At 56.5% G+C, this 16,545-nt stretch overlaps 5 protein-coding genes and 1 non-coding gene across 6 annotated transcripts; 2 read left to right on the top strand and 4 right to left on the bottom strand.

Annotated features, from left to right (window-relative positions):
• Nucleotides 1–1,345: 1,345 nt before the first annotated feature.
• On the top strand, nt 1,346–2,213 carry F5144DRAFT_571375 (uncharacterized protein). The gene has a single exon (XM_066788827.1). The coding sequence runs from the start codon at nt 1,540–1,542 to the stop codon at nt 1,882–1,884; it is 345 nt and encodes a 114-aa protein (XP_066642661.1). The 5' UTR covers nt 1,346–1,539; the 3' UTR covers nt 1,885–2,213.
• A 2,757-nt stretch (nt 2,214–4,970) lies between these two features.
• On the top strand, nt 4,971–6,481 carry F5144DRAFT_221076 (uncharacterized protein). The gene is made up of 4 exons (XM_066783138.1): nt 4,971–5,223; nt 5,275–5,588; nt 5,680–6,101; nt 6,180–6,481. The coding sequence occupies exons 1-4, from the start codon at nt 5,074–5,076 to the stop codon at nt 6,425–6,427; spliced, it is 1,134 nt and encodes a 377-aa protein (XP_066642660.1). The 5' UTR covers nt 4,971–5,073; the 3' UTR covers nt 6,428–6,481.
• On the bottom strand, nt 6,099–8,207 carry F5144DRAFT_511153 (uncharacterized protein). Its single transcript, XM_066786548.1, has 3 exons — nt 7,654–8,207; nt 7,552–7,597; nt 6,099–7,499 (listed from the first exon to the last, which is right to left on the bottom strand). Exons 1-3 carry the CDS (start codon nt 7,847–7,849, stop codon nt 6,551–6,553), a joined length of 1,191 nt encoding a protein of 396 aa, XP_066642659.1. The 5' UTR covers nt 7,850–8,207; the 3' UTR covers nt 6,099–6,550.
• Nucleotides 8,168–11,502, bottom strand: F5144DRAFT_629524 (uncharacterized protein). Its single transcript, XM_066792384.1, has 2 exons — nt 10,408–11,502; nt 8,168–10,302 (listed from the first exon to the last, which is right to left on the bottom strand). Exons 1-2 carry the CDS (start codon nt 11,259–11,261, stop codon nt 8,535–8,537), a joined length of 2,622 nt encoding a protein of 873 aa, XP_066642658.1. The 5' UTR covers nt 11,262–11,502; the 3' UTR covers nt 8,168–8,534.
• An 890-nt stretch (nt 11,503–12,392) lies between these two features.
• On the bottom strand, nt 12,393–12,464 carry F5144DRAFT_t92. Its single transcript has one exon. It is a non-coding gene; the product is annotated as a tRNA-Cys (tRNA).
• Nucleotides 12,465–13,727: 1,263 nt separating this feature from the next.
• F5144DRAFT_532296 (aspartic peptidase domain-containing protein) lies at nt 13,728–15,640 on the bottom strand. Its single transcript, XM_066786963.1, has 2 exons — nt 15,548–15,640; nt 13,728–15,465 (listed from the first exon to the last, which is right to left on the bottom strand). The coding sequence occupies exon 2, from the start codon at nt 15,448–15,450 to the stop codon at nt 13,876–13,878; it is 1,575 nt and encodes a 524-aa protein (XP_066642657.1). The 5' UTR covers nt 15,451–15,465; nt 15,548–15,640; the 3' UTR covers nt 13,728–13,875.
• Between the last annotated feature and the right edge of the window lie 905 nt (nt 15,641–16,545).

The following is a 16,545-nucleotide window of genomic DNA, read 5'->3' as shown; positions in this document are numbered from 1 at the left end:
CAGCTTCCACTGGCCGTGTTCGTAGGAAATCCAAAGCTGAGGTCAATAGGAGTAGGTTCTTATTAAGCTTAAAGTTGCTGTAGATAGCGAGCTTGGTCTCAGCTAACTATTGCATTTCAGCCACACATGACACTCCAGGTGGGGAACGACGGCGGCGTTGGGGCGAACGTCGAGAGCATCGATCCTCAGGCGCACTACGAAGCCTTCCTGAATGTCCTATCCGCGGCCCGACGTAGCGAAATCAAGGATATGAAGAGGCGAGGGCAGTTGACCCAAACCAGGACGACAACACTGCTGCCCAGCGTGGTCGCCATTTCTATACCATGCTACAGGACCTCCAAGATTCGCCTTTCCGTGGCATGGGACTTCCCAGCCGCGAGGAGATCGACGCGATATTAAAGGTCCAAAAGAAAAAGGATGGTCTCCACACGCTGCTCCTGACGGGCGCCAGCGGCGGACAGAGACTGGACAGCTCGGCAAAGCACCTAGCTGCGCATAAGCTGTTCCTCCAGTTCACGGCCGTCGTCATCCTCCGCGAACAGGTTCGCGCGGCCGGCTGTCCAAGGCTGCGGGGCTTCCTCCGGCGCCTGCGCAACGGCGAGTAGACCAAGCTGGACTTCCAGCGGCTATGCCAACGCCTCTATACACCGTCGTGCAAGTCCTCCTTCGTAGATGGCCTCCGAGCCATCACGCCGCTGAACCAAGACCGGTGGGACCTGAACATGGCGGCCGTCGTCCAGTGGGCTCGTGCCCACGGCAAACACACCTCCATATTCGTGGCCAAGCACGACACTGAGTCAGGGAAGCGACTAAGTGTGGAAGAGTTATGCCACGTGCTCCGCCACGGAGACGACTCACAGCTGCCGACCCCCGGCTTGTTCTTCTACGCCCAAGGCATGCCGGTCGTGGTGACTCGCAACCAGTTTGTCGGGCTGAAGGTGGTCAACGGGGCACCGTTCAAGGCCGTCGACATCTTCCCTGATCTCGCCGCCGGCACCATCGCCCTCGCCAGCGATGTGACTCTCCATCTTGGACCCCCCGTGGCCCTCCTCCTCGAGTCGGACGATAGCGCGGGCCTCGCCATTCCTGGGCTCCCCAACGGCACCACCTTGATCAAGAGCAAGACGGTCGCCATCCCGAACCAAATGCGGGGCAAGGGAGCCAGATGGAGGGGCAAGCCGGGCTTTCGGTGGGTTACCCACAGAACGGGGCCTCTCTGCACGCCGGCCTTCGCCATGACGGATCAAAAGAGCCAGGGAAAGCAGTTCTCGGACGTGCTCGTCAACCTCAAAGGCGTCCACTCCAGCGGTACGGCGACGCGGCCCAGTTTCATGAGCCTGTACGTGCAGCTATCGAGGGCGGAGAGCTGGGACGGGCTGCATCTGTTTCGGAAACCGGCGCGCGGCGATTTTATCGAGCCCAAGAATGTGCTTGACAAAGACATGAGAAACGCTATCTTCAAGCTGGAACGACGGGGCAAGGAGACCAGACGGCGCTTCGAGGAAGACCACAAGCACGAGTCGTGGCTTCGAGAATGGGATGCCATGCCTGAATCTGGCCAGGGCACTGAAACCGCCGACGAAGAGGACGCGTCCCTCTGGACCGAGGCGGGAATCTAACGCAGGTCTTTTTCAGAGTTGCTTCTATAGTGTAATACACCACCTCTTAATGACGTTTTCGTCTTTGTGGCCTCCGGGCGAGAAGCAGGTTCATTGTGATCATGACGGTGTCTGGTTTTGTTTCCGGCGAATAACGAGCCAAGAAACGGGAAACGGCCTCTCGGACGGCGCCAAGCAGGAAGAGAACAAAGGAAACAGACGGCACCTCCGGCCAAGCCAAGCAGGAAATAAACAAAGAAAACAGTCACGAGTGCCTGTTCCATAGGACGAAATTAACGACACTGTTTTCCAAAGAGGAAGGAGAGAGGTCCATCCATTCTCGGCCGTCGGTGAACCTGCCTCGCCGCCTAGGAGTGTGCCATCTCATTGGCCCTAGCCTACGAAGCGGGATAGGCCCCCACAACCGAGTCTAAGGGAGACAGGAGCGGGAAAAGCTTCACAGTAATACAGGTTAGGAATCGGCACTGCTTTTTTTAGAGGGGCCTTCAGCTGAAAGAAGAAGACGAAAACTGGTCTGTGCTTGGAGCATACCATGGTTTTTGTCGGAAAAGGAACCTTTCGGAAGTACTCGTTCCTCGTACGTTCCTCCAGGCAAAAGGAACCTTTCGGAAGTACTCGTTCCTCGTACGTTCCTCCAGGCAAAAGGAACCTTTCGGAAGTACTCGTTCCTCGTACGTTCCTCCAGGCACAGTTGTGCGAATCCTATATCTTAATTCTTTTCTTTTCTTCTCTTTAGCTTTAGATTCACGTAATTGAGTGGGATCATTTGAGCCTTTGTGCCTCTATTCCTCGCTCGCTCGTCACACACCCCAAAGTTCACCCACTGATCCCAGGATTCGACATCCTCGGAATTGCTCAATACCTCCTCGAAAACCTGCGACATGGAAGCCCCTGTCGGTTCCCAGGCAAGTAATGATAATGCCTAGGTAGATCGGGCCGTCGTCGTGTTGGGTTACTGTCCACGAGCAACAACGTGTTCCTGGCCGTTGCGGCAAGTGGTTATATGGCTGATGCGGGTTTTGCCAGTGTTTCCCCGTATCAGATGGCAAATGCCCGCCACCGCTCAAGTAAGAACTACCAATACATATTGCATTTTTAAGGTGGTTGTCGTTCCGTGATTGTGGTGTTGAGTCCTGCAGGTACATGTTTGCATTCGCTTGCCAAATGCTGTGTCTACTGGCTGACCACCGGTACTACCTAAGGTAGGCTATATACTAACACCCTAGGCTACTACCTCCCCACTGATGGCAACCCTCGGCCATACCCTAAAGGTAGTCAATGATAGCAGGTGTTATCCACGACTTTTTGTAGCGGTAAGCTAAGGCTTCTCTAGTCTTCAGCGAGGACGATGACGAGGATGTCTTCTCAAATAGGAGGAGTAAGGTAGTACGTCGCCGGGGACAAGCTTTATCACAACTCGGACAATGAGAAGGCTAGCCCCTTCAGAGGAAGGACAGCTAGTTGGAAAGGGTAGGTAGTGACGGGGATGCCGAGGCTGTAACGACACCCACCAGCACTAAGCGCAACAGCTTTGGCTACATCCCGTCGTCTCCATTTACTTTGCCTAAGAATAAGGATATATCTCCGTGTTCACTCCTACTTAACTTTTGCTAACATTGATTATTAGAGACAAAGCGTACAGCCATCCCCGAGACGCCTACCAAGACACAAACCAAATACGCCGCTACAGGCGCAGTTAAGAAGTCAAAAAACAGGACTCGAAGGTGCACAAAGCCAGTGGATAGAACCGCCGCACCTCGGCTTGGAGACATATTGCTGGAAACGGCAGACCACGAAGGACATGTCAAGGGTGGTGCAGTTGAGGTGGCTGGGGTTGGTGACCAGCACCTAACCAGCAACAGCCTCAGCCCCGCTCGCCCAAACTGCCGGGGACCCAAGGATGGTGACTAGCGGCGCGGGGCAGCGGGGTTGACGAGCTTGAGACATGGCAGACACGAGGACCGAGAGACCGGGGACATGGCAGGGGAGGGCGTCCTGTCATCTTTTCGGTCAGCTGTCCGTTCAATCACATTGGGGTCTTACCGAGACCGAAATCATCAAGTACCTAACCTATGATGAAGGAGTATGAGCTCGGGGTCTCGGGTTTTGAATGACCGAACCTTGGCGGCTCAATCTCTTGAGTCCCATTGCGATTCTTCAGAGGCCAGGGATGGTGCTAAGATGATTGGGACACTTCCTAGGTCGATCTGGCTGCTAGTCTTGCTTTCAATCGAGCCTTGGGCATTCAACCAAGGGAATGGGTTGGGTTAGCCATCATAAAACCCCAGAGTGCACGGGCTAGCATGAGGGCAAATTAGTGACGCCGAGCTCGAGGCCGAGATGAGTGACGAGGCGAAGACCGAGATAACGAGATAGAGATTGACTCAGAACGAGTTATAGAATATTAAGATGAAGGTCGAGTTGAAAACAAGTTAGAGAATTGAAACAAACTATCAAGTTCCCGAATTACATGTCCCGACCTATATGTTGGAAATGATCTTGCCTATTTCAAAGGTGTCTTCAAACCCCTGAGAAGGCTGGGAAGGTATGAGTGGCATCGTTTGAGGACAAACCCAGCGGCAATCAAATACTCGCAGAGTGTCCCGTGGGATACAGACTCATAAGGAATCATGAACTGGAAGTGAGCGTTGTAACGCGACGGAATCAATATCAATTAGAACCCGACACCGGAGCCATCGACTTTCTACGATGTAATGCAATTCATAATCGAATGACAATAATAAACCATGTCCATGGCCGGCGTTATCGGGGGCTCGGCCTCAGCCAAGGACAGGAGTCACCAAACCCCCATGGCTTCTTTCAAATATAGCTTATCTCCGTCCTCGTATATAGGCTCAACCAGTCTTGGATACCAGCTCGGTTTCGCCAGAGAATGGCGTGCTCTCGTTCCCCACGGCAAACCACATGGGGGTCCAAGCACATGCCACCCGAGCGTGTGGACACACACGACCAGCAGGAGCAGTAGAAACCTCCCAAGACGCGATGACGCGATCCGCTCCGCGTCTAGCATCACCACCAACCCACAACGGAAGTCGCCGACACACAGCAAACCCGCAGCATCTCAACGCTCGCACCCATGTCTCCGTCCTAAACCCGCGAAACTGCCTGCCGCCGTTGCGGGGTGTGGAGCAGTCGCGTGGTTATCAGATCGGACCCCTCCGGCCGGAACCAGCTCTTTGCCCAGATCGGCAACCGTACGGGAGGACCTCACTTTGCGCCGGCCGTGATTGGGACAGAGGGGACTCGCGCAATTCTATCCATGTTGCTTGCCATCCTCGAAGCTCCGACCCCGCAAGTCGTGTGGGCGCGGGATGACGTTGCCGAGAGGTTATAAAGGGGGCGCCTGCTGGGTTTTTGGAGGCGTCTGAGACATTCGAGTAAGCGAGGTTCTTAATTCAAACGACTTGCCAGACCACAGCGTCGGTACTGAAATATGGCTCCCTCCGCAGTCGAAGTCGAAACCGTCACGGTCCCGGATGTGACCACTCTGAAGCTCCAGGCCGCCGGCCCGTACAAGGAGCTGGCCGCGACAAAGTATGACGCGGAAGGCGAAGCGGGATTGAAGGGCCACAAGGCAGCCAAGGTTGGCAGCACCTCCTCAACTCACCACCCCAACGCCCGCTAACCCGCCCAGTACCCGCACTACCTCCCGACCTGGAACCCCGCGGAAAAGTACCCACCGCTCCAGCCGTTCCAGCACACGGAGCACGGCAAGGACGCGGACCCGTCGTACCCGAACCTGCTGCCGGAGGGCGCGGTGACGGTGACGAACCTCACGCCGACCATCGGCACCGAGGTCCGCGGCATCCAGCTGTCGACGCTCACCAAGGCCGGCAAGGACGAGCTGGCGCGGTTCGTGGCCGAGCGCAAGGTCGTCGCCTTCCGCGACCAGGACTTTGCCGACCTCCCTATCGACGAGGCCCTCGAGTATGGCTCGTACTTTGGCCGGTAGGTGTCCCACGTCCCATTCCCTGCGCTCGCACCAGGGGCGTTGGCAAGCATCCCCGTGTGAGAAACAGAAACTGACCTCCACATACAGCCACCACATCCACCCGACCTCCGGCGCGCCCGAAGGCTACCCCGAAATCCACCTCGTCCACCGCGGCGCAGGCGACACCAGCGCGGAAGCCTTTTTCGCGAAGCGCACCTCCTCCGTCGCGTGGCACTCAGACGTATCCTACGAGCAGCAACCACCAGGAACAACCTTCCTGTACGTGCTAGACCGGCCGGCGACGGGGGGCGACACGCTGTTCGCCGACGCGGCCGAGGCCTTCCGGCGCCTCAGCCCCCTCTTCCAGCAGCGCCTGCACGGCCTGCGCGCCACCCACTCCGCGGTCGAGCAGGCGGCGGCGAGTCTCGCGCGGGGCGGTGTGCAGCGCCGTGAGCCGGTCATCAATGAGCACCCCCTCGTGCGCACGCATCCGGTGACGGGCGAGAAGGCCATTTATGTGAACCCGCAGTGTACGTCCCCCTCCCCTCTCTCGTTTCCCCACCCCCCGTACCCGCAATACCACAAGCCTGACACTAACCCACCCCCAGTCACGCGCGACATCGTAGGCCTCAAAAAAGAAGAATCCGACGCGCTCCTCAAGTTCCTGTACGACCACCTCGCGTACGGGGCCGACTTCCAGGCGCGCGTCAGGTGGGAGGCGCGCACGGTGGTGGTGTGGGACAACCGCGTCACGCAGCACTCGGCGCTGGTCGACTGGAGCGACGGCCAGCGCCGCCACCTGGCGCGCATCACGCCGCAGGCGGAGCGGCCGTTCGAGACGCCGTTTGAGGGGTGAGTGAGTCGGATTCTGGGGTGGTGGCTGGATTTGGATTGGATTGGATTGGGAGGGGGGGGGGGGTGGTGGGTTGGGCTGGGTGCCTGAGTTGGTGTGTGTTATGTACGTTTTGGATTGATGGTGTTACATGAAGGGAATCGAGTTGATCGCTGCTGTGTTGGTTTCTGAGCTTTTGTTGTTGCTGCCCTGGGCTTTCGTTTCGCGCCGCCGTCGTTGTTCTGCCCTTCTGGCCCGCAACCTGGCGAAGAAGTCGTCGTCCTCGTCTTCATCCTTGGGAGCGGCAACCTCTTGTTTTGTAGACGTTTCCTGTGCCAGGGTCTGGAGCCGTGCGGTGCCAGCTTTTAGAAAGGGATTGCTCAGGCCGTCGGTCTCAGTTTTAATCTTTGCGGGCGGTTCTGAAGCTGGTGCGCGCTGAACCGGGGGCTTCTCGGCCTTTTCCACACGCGGCAAACTGCTGGCATGTTTCCGAGGCCAGGACGGTAGGCCGTCGAGGTCATCGTCTTCGTCGGAGCCCGACGTGGTTTCTTGTTTAACCCTCGTGGAGGGCCTTGTAGGCGGCACTACACTTGCCCGATGGGACAAATCCATGCTGTTGTTCCGCACCATCGTCCGCGCGCCTTGTCCACTCGGTCGGCGCCGGGACGGACTGCCACCTGCCGTACCCCGGTAACTTGAGCTGGGCCGTGAGCCGGGTAGCGAGGTTAACGGCACGGTGGGTTTCCTCGGACTGTCCATCAGCCCCTGTAATGATGATGTAGCCGGCCGCCGGGATGACGCCTCCTCATCCGAGCCGTCCCTGCTGGCCCGCTTACCCAGGGTCTTAGCGACGGCCTGACGCTGCTTAGAGGATGCGTCGAGGGCCACATGGCGCCGTTTAACCAGATCTGTCATCTCCCTCGTAACAGGCCGCGATATGCTCTCGATGGTTTCCGAGTTCCGCGACTTGGCCAGCCCTTTGAGTCGCTGGTACTCGGCGGCGTGCAGGTGCCGTGTGAAATCCCCTGCCACGGCCCGGAACTCGTCCTCAACCATGCGATATTGGTCATCGTGAGCAATGCCTTCGATCATAAGCCTGCGGCTGTTAGCTGTTGTTGTCGCTGAATCGAACTGGGGCTGAGACTCACTCCTCCTTGAGCGGCTCTGGCGGGGGAGAGGTGGATGGCGTTCGAGCTGAAAAGATTAGCCTCGTTTTCGACCGCCAAGAGACGTAGCTGAGGTGAATATACTGGAGGTAAGCCCCAAACTGCGCCTCGGCTTCCTGGACCTATCTGGCGTCGGCTCTGTCTTGCGCGTCGGGGTGGGGCGGTGAGATGGTGCAGGACTGCGGCTGGCAGATGGCGCAGGGCTCGCTGCGGTTTTGAGACGGGATGACGTCTGCTTTGCCGCGCCGGTGCCGACCTTCCATGGGAGTTGTCGAGGCATGTTGAGCCCGAGTCCTTGGATTGTAACGTTGTATTGCGTGTTTAGTTGGTACAGTCTCTTCGATTTGATTTTCAAATTGTTGAACCTTAGGATCCTCGATGATCAGCGATGAGCAGCGGCTGCTGCCTGGCGGACTGGAAAGAACCAGCGCGTGAAAATCGATGAAATCGTCCGACTTATTTGAGAATCGTGGAATGTAGATGAGTTTGCCGGTTTATGAATCTCACTCTACTTGGTAGTCTGATGAAGCTAAATGATGTGCTGTGGTAAAATGAGATGAACTTAGTTTCGAAATAATACCGTGGCTTGATACCGTAAGTATGTAATTATTACCATGATGTTACAGGTATCGTTCCCCGTCATCTTTTTTATATCATGACATTTGAGAACGACGAGGACAGAATGGCACAGAGATGAAGGAAAGTACGCAGGAGACTATGTTACGATTTATCAGGCATGGTTGTATTATAGCAAGTTTTTAAATTTGAATTAAGCTCAAGCAGGTATTAGGTTAGCAGCCCCAAACCCATGCTGCGATAACACAGCACAACCATTACCCTTTCCATGCTCCTCCATGCGCCTCCATGCTTAAGGACCATGCTGTAGAAACTAGGTAAATAAAACAAAACCGAGAATGGAACTCAATGCAAACGCTCAATCCACCCTTCGACCCATCCCCCCCCAATCAATGCCCCCGCCAATGCTGTTCCCAATCCCTCGTAAAACTAAACGCACTCATCCGACTCCTCGCCTTCCCGGGCCCAAACGTCGCCACCCTCGTCCGCTCCAACACATCCCTTGGCGCAAACCCATAATACACCTTCCCACCCACCACCGTCCCCGGATCCCCATGCGGCCCAGCCCCCATCCCCATCCACATCCCCGGCACGGCCCCCCCCATGGCCACCGCCATCGCCGCGGGCGTGCCATTCGGCCCCGGCTCGGCCACGACCCCATACCCCCACTTATGCTCCAGAATCTCGCGCGGCACCTCCCCCCACTTACTCGCCTTCCACGGCAGCGCCTCCAGACACGGCGCGCGGGTCGCCGCAACGACAGACGACACATGCGAGTCGCGCACGTGGAAGTTATTCTGGCGGAGGGCAGCCGAGCCCAACACGACGGCAAACAGCGCGGCGCCGATGGCAGCCGCGTAGGCGATCCACAGGTCGCGGCGGTTGTAGACGTAGGCGTTGGCGACGCGGGTGCGGGTGCAGGGGTAGGCGAGCCCCGGGGCGTCGTTGGGGTTGCCGGCGGGGTCGGTGACGCCGCTGCGTTGGTGGGGTTGGGCCGCCCAGGACACGATGACGAATTGGGGGTTGGAGAGGAGCGAGAGGGTCATGTTTTCGTAGAAGGCGCGGATTTGGTCGGGGAGGTGCGGGTGTGGCAGGTAGGTTTCCGTGTTGATGAGGCGGGTTTTGGCGGCTTCGGATTCGACGATGGCGAAGGGGGCGTATTGGATGAGTCCGCCCAGGTAGGCGCGCATGCGCTTGCCGAGGGAGTGGTAGGCGGCGGTTTCGCGGTAGTTTTCGAGGTCGCTGGGGAAGATGTAGTTGGATTCGGGGGTGGCGGTGGTGTTGTCGTTGGTGCCGTCGTCGGAGATCTCGCCGGGGAGGAATTTGGTGTCGACGATGGGGCGGAGGTAGGTTCGGTTGAGTACCGTGGTGGTTTGGTCTGTGTAGGTGTGGTTGAACTGGACGGTGTAGTTGACGAGGTAGTGCTCGCAGCGGAAGACGACCGCCTCGAAGGCTGTGTCCCAGCCAGGGACCGTCCTGTTCTCGGGAGGCTTGCCCGGCCCCGTGTGGTTCGCATAACCAATCCACAGCACGGGCTCCGTCCTGAAAGCGCCGAAGTGCTTTGGGTAAGGGGGTTCCATCACAGGTATGCCCCCGGCAGGATCCGTCATCACGTCAACCTGCTTGTTGTAGTATTCGCCTTCGCTGGCCTCGGCCAGGTAGCCATAGTTTCCGTTGGGTGCCAACTCGCCCGCGTTAAATGGCACGCCCTGTCGCTTGAGGGCGTCTTCGTCGAGCTTCCGGCCCTTTGCCAAGATGTCGCACTTATACCCCGGGGCAGTGAACGATATGGTGTAGCTGCAGTTCCAGCCGCCGCCGCACGTTTCAAAGGCGGCGCCTTCCCTGGGGATGACGCCCCCTGTGAGCGCGCTCTGGGCTGCCACTAGCTCGACTTGGGCGCTGCTCTCGGTCCAGTAGTCAAAGTAAGTCTCGTTGAAGGGCGTATCGGCTAGTTCTATCGAGTTCGGGACGGTGCAGTTCCACAGGGAAAGAGAGACGCCGCGGACGCCGTTGAGCCGGTCGACCATCCTCCAGTTCTTTTTCCTCTCGGCATCGAAGTTGAGCGTGCGGACACCAAAGCACTGCTCATGCTTGACCTCGGTGAAGGGGGCCACGGTCAGGGTGGCCGGTGTCAGAATGACAGTAAGGGGGAAGAGCCTGTGAGAGTCAGTAACGCTCAATAGGTAGTAGGCAGGAGCAGCGCCATGAAATCAAAGGAATGAACCCAGGGTGGGTAGGTGTGAGAGAAACACAATCACTCACCATGCTAGGACAGCCAAGCACACGGCCACGCGAGCTTTCTTGATAAACTCCCAATTCAGCAAAGCCTGTGGCTCAGTCACGGCGGCAAACAGGCTGTCGATGGTTCTGAGTTGCAGTGAGTTGTTGATAACCGTGACCCAGATATGTTGCTGGTAGGCAAAGACGACGGCGGCCACGAGTGATGCTTTGGCGGCATAGGACAGGAGACCGCCGAAGCGCATCATGCGGATCTGGTCGTCGGCGGGCTTCCCGTCAAGGCCGTGATAGAACGCATGGTGACCGACTGCGAAGGCGAACCCGGCAAGAAACAATCCGTACATGTGCCACGCGCCACTAACCATCTTCCACCCATGCGAATTGGTCAACCCGGCGAAGCGGGGATTCCCAGGGCCATTGGGTGGTGGTGAGCCGCCATATGGATGTGACTGCGGATAGTAGTAGTGCGGAGGGGATCCATCGGGACTGCCGATGGGGTACTCGTGTGATGTGAGGTTGAACTTGGACGGGTCGGTGACCGGCGGGGGACTCGTCGGAGGGCTGTCCGAGTTTTGCTGGAGCGAGTCCCGAGAGATGGAGTAATACCCCGGATACTGGGCAGCATGGTTGGTAGACTCGATGCCCAGGCCCACACTGGACGGGCTAACTGGGCCCGCGGCCGCCGCTTGAGGCGCTCGGGGCGGTGGGCTCACAGGTGCAAAAGAAACCCCCGGACGCGGTGGCGGCGGGGATGGCGAATCGAGATCTGGTGTTGGTGCCATGGGGTTCCACCCTCCATTTCCTGTCTGGTCGGTTTGGTGATGGAAGTAGGGCTCATAATGATCTGGCCCGGCCTGAGCTGATGAGTGTTGATCCATCGCGGCGGTGGGAAGGCGAGAGGTTCATGGGCCGCTGGGGTTGGTGGCTTGGGACAACGGAAAGTTTGTCTGAACCTGGGAATCCTGGAGAATGGAGATCGGCTGGGGATACAGCAGTGACAGTTCAAACACTGGCATGCTTAGAGGAGGGGAATATGCTGCATGCACGTCATGGGGGTTGGGGGCTGGCTTGGTAATAATGGCGACCGTGGCTGCGACCCGAGAGTTGGTGCCAGGTTACACTGGTCGAAGCAACGGTAAATTCGCTTCATTCATTGTTGGGTACTGTTGGCGGTGGGAAACGAAAACACAACATTTTTCCCCACCAAACTGTTGCTTAGCATGTGGGAGCACATCCCCGACCACCCACTGCCCGCGCGACCGCACATCACCTACCACTTGGCACTAGCACAGTTGCACCAGCAGCACCAATGCCACCACCAATGCCAGCCACTGCTCACCAGCTCCCGGATCGGCCCTAAAGTCCGTTTGTTGACAAGGGAGCACGCGAGCCTGATGGGGGCCGAAGACATGGAAATAGAAACACGCTGCGGGGCAGATGCGGAATGCATGGTTATGATTCCTCAAAATCCGGTCGTTGCAAACGCGGCCGGGGACCACAATGACTTGGCACAAGATGAAAGCGGAAGTGAGCAAGGCTGGGTAAAGCTCTGTAAGCTAGCGAGATGGTGGCTGAGCGGGTTTTGGTGGAGCGATGGATGGAAGCTCGGGGGGCGATCATGCAAGCCTGCAGTCGTTGGAACCAACAGCTCAGCAGAGCTGCAGCGGTGAGTGGCTCGCCAGTCGCCGCAGCCAACATCGACTGCACCTTCCCATGCTCGTCCCCGATCTTGGTCGGCAGGCGCGGGTCGAAATCCACGTTCTGCACAGTGATTTCAAAATAACCTTCGATCTGCGGAAGCTAAGCCTAGGCCTTGGCACGTGCTTGGGCCGGGTGGAACGGACCACGAGGTCGCCGAATTTGAGTGGCACGAAGCGGGAAAACGCAGAAATGGGATGAAAGCAAGGGGCCATCCCCAGAATCTTGCATTGGCGGTTGATTACGTTGGCGGGTAGGTAACGAGCGAGATTTTAATGCCCAAAAAGAAAGTGCAAAAAATAACGAGTTACAGGACGAAACGCGATTTGAACGCGTGACCTACCGGACTGCAGCCGGTTGCTCTACCCCTGAGCTATTCGTCCAGGTCAGGGCCGATCATAGACGATGCCGGCAAATTGTGGGTCTATGATGGCCAAAGCGCATTGCGTGATTCAGAGAATTTTGGATAATATGGTTCTGAACCTAGGGCATTTTGGACCCCTGTACCCCTGGCAGCATGGCATGGCAAACAAACAGGTGCGAACTGGAGATACCTAGGTTACTTCCGGAAACAGAACAAATCGAGGGTATGAAGGAGAAGAACTAGATGTTGCTTAGATAGTTCCGTAGTTCTAGGGACCATCAGGTTTTCGAAACACATTCACAGGGACTTGGGGGGTTCAAATATGGAGGTTTTAGTGTTTCACCGTGTGCTATTAAACCTCTCTAGTCTTCCTCTTCTTAAGGCAGACTGTCACGGATTAGGACCCGTACGGTCTTGGCTTGCAGGACGCGGGACGTCCCGTCCAATCATTCACGGAAACATAGACCAATCATAGCACCAGAAGGGAGTGCTCCCGGCGCTCCCTTCAGGGCCCGGGAGCACGGGGAGCATCTACACTCCCAACGCTCCCAATGCTCCCCGGGAGCATAGGGAGCACTGGGATCAACAGCTCAGATAGCAGTATATAGTCACTCGTTCTGGAGAGCTCTGGGAGTTCTCCAGTTAGCAATCACAACTACAGTTCACTACAAGCTCGCAAGCCTACTGTTGAGACAAGTCTATTGTTGTGCACCCTTTGGCTGCACCGAACCTAAGCATCCACGAGAGATTACCTTCAACGAAGCTGAACCCTAACAGGATAGGATCCTGAAGTAGGTTCGTCACACAGACGCAGAACCTCCCCCTTATCTTCCCCTCTTTCCGCCGCTGCCTCGAACCCGCACGCACTGCGATACGCACCCCCCCTGAACGTCGAGGCTGACGCCTGTACTTCGTATAACACTGTGAGGGACGAGCTGTAGAAGGGGATAACGGAGTGACTATAGGTCAGCGTTATCCGGGGGCTGTGGTGGTAGCCCGTATTATCGAGGTTAATTTCTTCGAAGAGCGGGACCAGGCTGTATGAACTCATGCCACTCCCGTATATAAAGATATAAGGTCGTTAAGAAGTGTAGGACCAGAGAGTAAAGAATTGACCATCGTTGGATACTTGAGGTTTGTGCGGCCTTGAGCTTGCTCCGTGTACCCCTTAAAAGGATGGGACAATTATGATTTGGATTGGAAACACAAATATGTTCGAATAGCCGACCCGGGCTTTCTAACTCAACGAATATTAGATTTTAAAGACCTAAAAAAGAGAATAGTTGAAAGTGACAGGGAAGATAGGTACATATCGACAAGCTTTCGGACTCCGACAACCACATAAGGGTGTACCTAGTTCCTCCAAAATACGGGATCATGTCCGCTCTTCCCATCTCGGCATCAACGTACCAGACCCGCCTTTCTCGCCCTTAACGCTCGGGGACGTTGCTAATCGGCAGCTCATACACGGCGGCGGGAGACTGCAATTCGTGGGGAATTGGCTTCCCCAACTCAACCGCTCTACCCTGCCCGTCCATCTCTGGCTGCTCCTTGGGTGCTACCTCGGATCGCAGTGCCTCGGGCTGCTTTACCTTCCGCCTCCAGAAAAACCAGACGGCGACGGCTGCCGCCGTCAGCGCAGCTACAACGCCCAAGACAATGCCCACTACCGATCCCGTAGATAAACCACGGTTCCCATCTTCTTCTAGAACAGTCCAGCTCGGTAACCAGCTCCGCTCAAATTCTTCAATCGGGCTTGTCTGTAGGGTGGTATCGCCCGGGCGTAAGATCTGAACGACCCTCTGCACGGGTTCTGGCCCCGGAGCCTGGGCCAGAAATGTTATGTCCTGCTCAAAGTTGGCGCCAACGAACGCTGCCTGAAGAAAGGCACGCCCTAGCGCCCAGATCCCATCCTCGGTGTTCCAGGGCTTGCAGGGAAAGTAGGGTGTTGGAGTCGGCATAAGGGGCGGCTCGAGCATAAGGTTGAGCAGGCGGAAGGGAACTTTGATGGTGATGTTGGTAGCGGAAGGGTCAGAGAAAACAAAAGAGAGATAGGCGGGCGAGCGTACAATGCGTTGGTACGTAGGATCACCTGTATCCCAGAGGTAGAGGCCGAGCCTGTCGTTCCACCTTACGGGTAGCCGGCGTGCGGCGGCTTCGCACGTCCCCGGGGGGAGGTAGATGTATGGAACCGTCGGGTCAAGTACGACAAGCGCTGTTCCAGACTTAGCCCCTTCCGCCTGCGCGGTCTTTTCTGCCGAATCTCCTTCAGTGTCTTTGGTCCCCTGCCAAACGCTCCCTTCACCCCCGGCAAACGGCGACCCACCGACTTGGGTCCCAAGAAGGACGTCGACGAGGAATAAAATCGAAGAGCCAGAACGAAATCTGTCCAACGGAAAGACGCCAACGGATCCGAGGGCCCGATTCTTCTCGTATCCCCCAAAAACCAACGATGCTGGCTGGCCGAGCGCAGCGCTACCCATGTGCAGGCCGAATGATGTAGACGCTATAACGCCCGACGAGTTCCACGACTGCAGGATGCCCGGAAGCTCGCCAGTAGATACACCTAGGCCAAGTGTACCTACACGCACCGAATAGTTGCTCCCGTCCGGCAGCTCGTACACCCACTCCTCGACAGCGTCGAGCGTCGCGTTGAACCCGGTGCCGCCCGTGAGGAACGATAATATCCGGTCCCCTCTCTCTAGTTTCAAATAATCAACAACGATTTTACCCCGCCAGCACCCGTGGATCTGCGATTTCGTCTCTCTGGCGCCACAACCGCCCTCATCCTGTCCGAGAATAAAGACGGAGGCCGAATCGGTTACCGTGTAATTCCCCCCCAAGGCGGGTGACAGCACTTTGGACCTATACCTCCAATCCGGCCACGCAGCAGCAAGGGTACTATTCCTGGAGACGCCGGCATCCATTGTGACCGCGTGCCACGGCCCATCGGGCCCGTACTCGCCTTCCCACGACACTTGTAACGTACCCTTAACCGAGTTCATGGCCGGCGCAGTCGGCTATACGGAGAAGTTGTTTTGTAAGCTGCGATCTATCGCTGTGCACTACATGTAACTAACGCATTCTTGGGGACATACGTACGTACGTATAATGTAGCTCTATGTGGTGTCTACAACGTCGAGAAAGGCGTGAGGGGACTCCAGGTAGTTGCCGTTGGGTATCTACGCATCCAAGAAACCAGGGAGGGGAAATTGACCTCTATACATCCTCTCCAGCTCCGGCGAACCTCGCGATCGACCTCCATGCATCCGAAGAACCCTGCATAAATTAGGTGCGACATGACGCGTAGTCAGGGCCGAACCGCCGGCGGACGGCAGGATGGATAAACTAGGATTCAGCTTGAATCCGATTCTTAACTGGAATGGCGTCCGTGTTTAAAAGGTTCAGGTATCATCTATAATGGATTCATCAATACCTACCTAGGTAGGTAAGCAGCACAGATTCATAAGGAGCCCCGAAGAGAAAGATAAACCGTATCTATCTGTTGGAAGACCAACAGCCACGATTTCAAAGTTATTGCACATATGATGAGAGCTTACAACAATAATTTGAGGTGCTCATAAGCCATTCAGAAGTGATTAATTTATCTCTGGTTCTATCTTTTTCTCCTCTCAGAGCTCTTGAGAGCAGGTGGCTTTATCCTAAATCTCTCCTTTGTCTCCTTAAGTTAACCCGTGGTTATCCGGATCTTTGTGGTGCCAGATGCCATGAATCCGTTTCCGGTACCTGTCCGTTTCCGGGTGTCATGACCGTTTCCGGTGCCATGACTTTCCAACACTATCTTTTATTGATACAGCTACTATCTTCGGTCTCAATTACGCACAACCGAAAGCCGTATTCAAAGTTCAGGGTGGTAACCGGCACAATTACCTCAATATCTTCGGCCGCTTTCGAAACATCTTGGTGGTACGACTCCCACCCTCCCGTCCTACACACCAGCCGCTCCCATGGTTCTTGCGGGCCGTAAAAAAGATCGACGGCGAGATGCCGGCCTTAGCTAATCGAAGACCGTTATCGAAATTGTAGTAACGTTAATTATGCCCAGAATATTGAGAGGCGGGCACGTGGCGGGTTCTCAA

This window comes from Chaetomium tenue (assembly GCF_020726465.1).
Source record: "Chaetomium tenue strain MPI-SDFR-AT-0079 chromosome Unknown F5144scaffold_4, whole genome shotgun sequence".
Taxonomy (NCBI): domain Eukaryota; kingdom Fungi; phylum Ascomycota; class Sordariomycetes; order Sordariales; family Chaetomiaceae; genus Chaetomium; species Chaetomium tenue.
This window is presented reverse-complemented; position numbering and strand designations above follow the sequence as displayed.

What these genes read in the sequence shown, in the direction of transcription:
- F5144DRAFT_629524 (XM_066792384.1), bottom strand. Translation starts at nt 11,261, where the DNA reads ATGGATCAACACTCATCAGCTCAGGCCGGGCCAGATCATTATGAGCCC. An exon ending in TGCTTGGCTGTCCTAGCATG is followed by an intron (nt 10,303 to 10,407) that starts GTGAGTGATTGT and finishes TGACTCTCACAG; the next exon opens with GCTCTTCCCCCTTACTGTCA.
- F5144DRAFT_511153 (XM_066786548.1), bottom strand. Translation starts at nt 7,849, where the DNA reads ATGCCTCGACAACTCCCATGGAAGGTCGGCACCGGCGCGGCAAAGCAG. An exon ending in CAGTTTGGGGCTTACCTCCA is followed by an intron (nt 7,598 to 7,653) that starts GTATATTCACCT and finishes TAATCTTTTCAG; the next exon opens with CTCGAACGCCATCCACCTCT. An exon ending in CCAGAGCCGCTCAAGGAGGA is followed by an intron (nt 7,500 to 7,551) that starts GTGAGTCTCAGC and finishes TAACAGCCGCAG; the next exon opens with GCTTATGATCGAAGGCATTG.
- F5144DRAFT_571375 (XM_066788827.1), top strand. Translation starts at nt 1,540, where the DNA reads ATGCCATGCCTGAATCTGGCCAGGGCACTGAAACCGCCGACGAAGAGG.
- F5144DRAFT_221076 (XM_066783138.1), top strand. Translation starts at nt 5,074, where the DNA reads ATGGCTCCCTCCGCAGTCGAAGTCGAAACCGTCACGGTCCCGGATGTG. An exon ending in TATGGCTCGTACTTTGGCCG is followed by an intron (nt 5,589 to 5,679) that starts GTAGGTGTCCCA and finishes CTCCACATACAG; the next exon opens with CCACCACATCCACCCGACCT. An exon ending in CATTTATGTGAACCCGCAGT is followed by an intron (nt 6,102 to 6,179) that starts GTACGTCCCCCT and finishes ACCCACCCCCAG; the next exon opens with TCACGCGCGACATCGTAGGC.
- F5144DRAFT_532296 (XM_066786963.1), bottom strand. Translation starts at nt 15,450, where the DNA reads ATGAACTCGGTTAAGGGTACGTTACAAGTGTCGTGGGAAGGCGAGTAC.